Source organism: Otolemur garnettii, unplaced genomic scaffold (assembly GCF_000181295.1).
Source record: "Otolemur garnettii isolate 467f Iridium unplaced genomic scaffold, OtoGar3 scaffold00048, whole genome shotgun sequence".
NCBI lineage: Eukaryota > Metazoa > Chordata > Mammalia > Primates > Galagidae > Otolemur > Otolemur garnettii.
The window spans coordinates 7,527,702-7,533,276 of record NW_003852443.1 but is presented as its reverse complement, the minus strand read 5'-3'; the positions used below and the strand labels follow the sequence as shown (position 1 = coordinate 7,533,276).

At 38.2% G+C, this 5,575-nt stretch overlaps 1 protein-coding gene across 3 annotated transcripts in view; it reads right to left on the bottom strand.

Moving 5' to 3' along the window:
* The window catches only part of CCDC141 (coiled-coil domain containing 141), a 187,236-nt gene that overhangs the window by 41,749 nt on the left and 139,912 nt on the right, over positions 1–5,575 (bottom strand). For all 3 annotated transcript variants that reach the window (XM_003791474.3, XM_023514171.1, XM_023514172.1), the window contains 3 exons: positions 3,339–3,518; positions 2,360–2,485; positions 393–581 (listed from right to left, as the gene is read on the bottom strand). In XM_003791474.3, coding sequence (XP_003791522.1) covers positions 393–581; positions 2,360–2,485; positions 3,339–3,518 — 495 coding nt within the window. The remainder of the gene's footprint in view (positions 1–392; positions 582–2,359; positions 2,486–3,338; positions 3,519–5,575) is intronic.

Sequence of the window (5,575 nt, the reverse complement as noted above, 5' to 3'; positions counted from 1 at the left end):
GAAAGCTCCATTTATTAAAAAGTAACTAAGACTCAAGACCTAAAACTGCAAGATGTGTGGAATAAACAATAAGAATTCTAGGATTTAATAAGAGAGGGAAATCATTCCAAGTGACGCAGGATTGTTGGAAGGAGGTACAGGGTTTAGATAACAGGGCAGAGAGAGAAAGACCCCAGAGTCAAAGCTTGTTAGGAATGTGCGCATCATCTTTGAGCAAGAAAGACGTTGGCTGGAAAACAGAGGGGATGGGGGCATAGGGAGAGATAAGTTAGGGGCCAGACTTCCATGCTTCTGCAACAGAATAAGTAATTTGGCCTTATTTATTATACAATAATTAAGTCTTAATTTCATAGTTAACTCTGGGTCTTTCTATCATCCATTATGTGCCTTACCTCTTCCTTGACTTGGTGGAACTGGACTACTTTGTACAGGATGTCCTCATAATCTTGGATTCTCTCTTTGTTTTTTTGATGGAGGTAAATAAGGTCCTTCAGCTGTTGAGACTTCTCTTTCACAGGGGCTCCTTGGCCACTTAACTTTTCTGATTTTTTCAGAATGTACTGAACCTCATCATTCAGCAGCTAAACATTGAAAGCAGTAAGAGAAATCCAGCTTTCAGAGAACTTTTTACTTTGTCACTGACTATATAAAGGTCAAAGAATCATTCTCATTTTAAAAATATTTATTATGAGACCCAATCCCCCCCAAATTCAAGCATTGTACTATAAGCTAGGGATACATTATTCCATCTTCATCTATTCTAAAATTAAAGGAATATTAATCAAAAAATTTTAAAAAGTGTTTCAAAGCGAGGTGGTAAAATAGAGTCATGTATTTTTATGGCATGCCAAATATTCTTGTCATCTGTTAAGTGAATGTATTTTAGATATTTGATGAAGCTCTATGACCATGGATGACATTTAATATAGACTAGAATCAGGTGGTATGGTAAGAACACCAAGACGAGATGAGTGTAAAAATATATCAGGGGAATTCCTTGTGCACTGTGGTAAAAGAATGAAGAGAATGACCCACCAGCTGAATAGCACAGCAGATAGTCTCTTTCCAAAGCTGTCAGCCCATGAGCTACAAATAGCCACCACATGTAGGGAGGGATAAACTGCCCTCCCTTTTATCCAGAATTGTTCAAATATCCCTCATGGTACTCAGATGCTGGAGTAGAACTTGTAATGGGTAGACAAAGAGAATGCTATTATAATTTCAGGGGTGGAACTTGCATTAAAAATAGAAGTCAAAGAGATGATTAAGACCAAGGAGATAGTTTTTAAAAGAGTAACTTAAAAGGGTCTTTAAGTCCGTATCAAGCTCCAAGGTATCAAATATATGTACATCACAGTAGCAGAGCTAAAGGCATGGCAATGGTTCCTTATTAGAGGAGCTTACACACACATGCAGATGTGTGCACAAATGAAATGCAAATAGGCACACTTAAGGCTTATTAAGAAACCTAGCATAGGCCAGTTACATTTGCTGAGAGTTTTGACAAAAGAGTTGGCTATGGATTACAATGAGGTGTGTGTGTGTGTGTGTGTGTGTGTTAAAGGGGTGGTGATTATATTTTACATCAGTTTTGTCTTGAAGCAAACTAAGGTTAGATATTCCATGAAGGACTCTTCAATCTTTTGATTCTGGGATTCTTTAAAGCCCACGCTTATGACGTACTGACAGATGGAAGCACAGGCATCTTAATTTTGTAGCAAACAATGAGAATCCAGGCCGGAGAATGATGTTAACTGGCAACCATTTTTGGCAGTTGTGTCAAGTTTAGCAGAGGCAGGAGGAGGGGAAATAGGGAATGGGTTAAGCAGTTGGGGGCCAGAAGCATGACTCATGGTATTATCTCTCATATCCTGAGGACTTTCTGAGAGGATGGGTGGAGAGCACAGCAAAATTCCTGGCATGGTGGTGGGAACCTGGGGTGCAGTGGATGGGGACAGGGACATCCCAGAGTCACCTCAGGGACACAGGGCAGCACAGCCTGTGGGCCAGAGGTTGCCCATCCTTGTTCTGAGATGTCTCAAATTAAAACACGTCTGTAGTCTCTAATAAAAAAGTGAATATATGAGATATATATTCACTTAATATATTAATATATTAATAACAAACAAAATGATCAAGGTAAAACTATATTTAGGACATTTAACAGACCAAGTGTTTGGTATCATCAAATACAGAAGAGTACAGGAAGAAAGTAAGAAAATTGTGTCTGTCCAATGAATTTTTAGACATGCAATGCTCTTATATAAAAAAATAGAAATCATCAGTCTTTTAAGTAAACTGCAACCAAATAGTTTTAAAGTTTTTTTTCCCATTCACCCAAATCCACCCATTTCTTCACCTGGAATTCAGGCTTCATTTCATTCCATTTTTTCTGTAGATCTAAAGTGGTCTGAAGTCTCCCTCCAAGGTCAAGTGCAGACACAGGCATAAGGACTTCCTGAAGAAGTTTTAAGTTGTGAGTAGTCTGAAAGGTGTATCAGATAGTTAGTTATATGTACATTTTCTCGGCCCCTCCAGCAACTATGCTATGACCTCATAACAAAGTGCAGCCTCATCAAACTTTTTAACCCTTGTGAAAACATTCCCATCCCTGAATGACCTCACATCTTGAAAACACCAAACAATGAGGTACAGGCCCTCAGGTTTCCCTTACCTTTTTTGGCTTTCTTATGGTACAGTATATATAACAAAATGTACCATTTTTTAAGCAAACAGTCAGAGGTATTAATGCAGTCACACCCATCTCTGGAACATTTCGTCATCCACAGCAGAAACTCTGTGCTCATTAAATCCCCCCCATTTCCCCCTCCCTCCTCCAGGCCTTGGTAGCTGCCATTCTCCTGTCTCTGTGAATGACCACAGGTACCTCACTTAAGTTGAACTGTATAACATTTATCGTTTTGTGCTTGGTTTATTTTACTCAGCATAATGTTTTCCAGGTTCGTTCATGTTATAGCTTCTATTAGAAATTCCATTTCTTTTTGTTTTTTTTTTGTTTTTTTTGAGACAGAGTGTTAAGCTGTTGCCCTGGATATAGTGCCCTGGTGTCACAGCTCACAGCAACCTCCAACTCTTGGGTGTAAGCAATTCTTTCAATTGTCTTGCCTCAGCCTCCCAAGAAGCTGGAACTACAGGTGCCCACCACAATGCCCGGCTATTTTTTGTTGCAGTTGTCCTTGTTGTTTAGCAGGTCTGGGCTGGTTTGCACCCACCAGCCGTGGTGTATGTGGCTGGCATGCTACCCACTGAGCTACGGGTGCCACCAGAACTCCATTTCTTTCTAAGGCTAGGTACCATGCCATTGTTTGTTTCCTCACCTTTTTAAGTTGCTCTTTGAATGCGCCCCACTGCTGTTTCATAGGCTTGTCTTCAGCGTCTTGAAGTTGCCAGGCCATCCGGAGGAGACTGAGTTCTTTCCTTTCTGCCTTCTGGTTTTCCATGGTGTTCTCTGTCAGGTGCCCTGCATTTTTCATGTGCAGTATCTCTTTCTCTTTTGCCTGTTAAGTTAATAATTCACAAAATGGCTCTTCTTTCCCAGGAGTTACAACTTTTTTGCCTACAACAATTTTAGAAGGCAAACACTTTATCATGGCCAAAGCAGAGTATGATTTTGATATCAAGGAAATTCTGAATCCTTTGTGCCAAGGCCTTGTTAGCCTCTTAGAACTCATGTTCTAGGCTCGGAAATGAGGTCCCAAGTTCTTCAAGATCTAAGTGTGTTTGAATTCCCACCAGAAAGTAACCCTTCAAGCCCCAGAAAATAACCAGGGTTAGGCTGTTTAAAGGGTGATTTAGTGGGTATGGGGATACAGAATTTTTGAAGTCAAGATTTTCCTGCTGCTTAAGTTTTAAAGAGCACACCATTTTTCTATTTTAACATGCTCATTCGAACAGTAGTATCAAGGAAGTAGAGGGGCATGAGTGTTCTAAACCTCTATTTTTCTCTTTAAAGATCCCATTGTGCATTTTATTTGGCATAATTAAATTTCTATTGTAGTTTCTCAAGTTCCTCCATTTTGTGAGAACTGAAAGGAGTATCTATATTTCTATATTCATAACTCTACCCAGTAGCACCATATCTAAATTCAAAGACTTCACTTCCCAACTTTCATTTGTTCTGGCTGACTAGTTTGCAATCCTTTAAACAGTGGTTTTAAACAAGGGGAAATTCAACGAGTGTGAGGCAAAAGTGTGAGAGGTAAGATTGAGACCATGTGCTTTATTTCTATAGAAACATAAAAAAAAATACAGAGGAACATTTATTTGGTAAAATAATATAAATATTCTGATGGCTACCCTTTCTCAGTAATTCTTCAAATTTCTGATGGATTTCTATAATCACAATTAGTGATTAATGTATCATATTTAACAGGATGTTTTAGATGTATAACATTTTATTTTTTTTTAATTTTTTTGTGAGAGTCTCACTTTGTGCCTCACTAGAGTGCTGTGGTGTCATAGCTCACACCAACCTCAAACTCTTGAGCTTAAGCAATCCTCTTGCCTCAGCCTCCCTAATAGCTGGGACTACAGACACTTGCCACAATGCCTGACTACTTTCAGAGATAGGGTCTCACTCTTCCTCAGGCTGGTCTAGAACTCCTGAGTTCAGGCAATCTACCTGCCTCAGCCTCCCAGAGTGCTAGGATTATAGGTGTGAGCCGCTGCACCTGGCCCATTTTATTTTTTAAATTAAATGATACTAATATTGCACATTTATATTTTCATATTGTTTTAGACATTATTATAAAGTGGCAACAATTACAAAAATATATATAATTACGGGTCTTAAATGAGATTTCCCCATGAATTTGAGAATCTAAGTAATAAAATGATATATTTCCTAATCATGTTAAACAAAATACAATAGATTATGAAAGATATTTGACAATTACAGCAGAACCCTACCCAAATTCTATTTTTCATCTATTTTATAAATAATGTTAAGGTATCTTTCACATATCATTGAGAAACTATTAATCCAAATATAATATATTATATAATTTAATACAAACTTGGAAATTGCAGCATGTCAGTGAAACCTTCAGTCAGAAGAGTATGGTAGTCTAAGTCAGATCTAAAAATGGGAGAGTTGTGGTAGGATTTGCTAATGTCTAGCTAGCAGCAACTAAGAAAACAATCATGTCTTTGGCAGACATAAGCATTTTGGACACTCAAGAAGATTAAATAATTTGCCTGAAGTCTCGTTGGTAAACACAGTACTCATTTTACTTCTGAGCAGGGCATGGAAAATTTTGTCATAACCCAGTGTAAATATGGCACTAAATTATCCATTTCTTCATTAAAATGCATATACAGTAAGTGGGTCTCTGATGACTTGCTTCCTAGACATCTTGGTAACAGGAAAGCTGTATCCCAGGTATCATTCTTAGTATTCACCACTATAAATTAATAAATTGGCACTTTCAACAAAATATATGTCAGAATTTTGACCTGAACTGGTTTCTCTGGTCAGATGAACGGAAAGCATTTTCGATTTCAAGCTTGAATAGATGAACCACGGCAACTCAAGTCAATATGCCAGCTGGCCTCT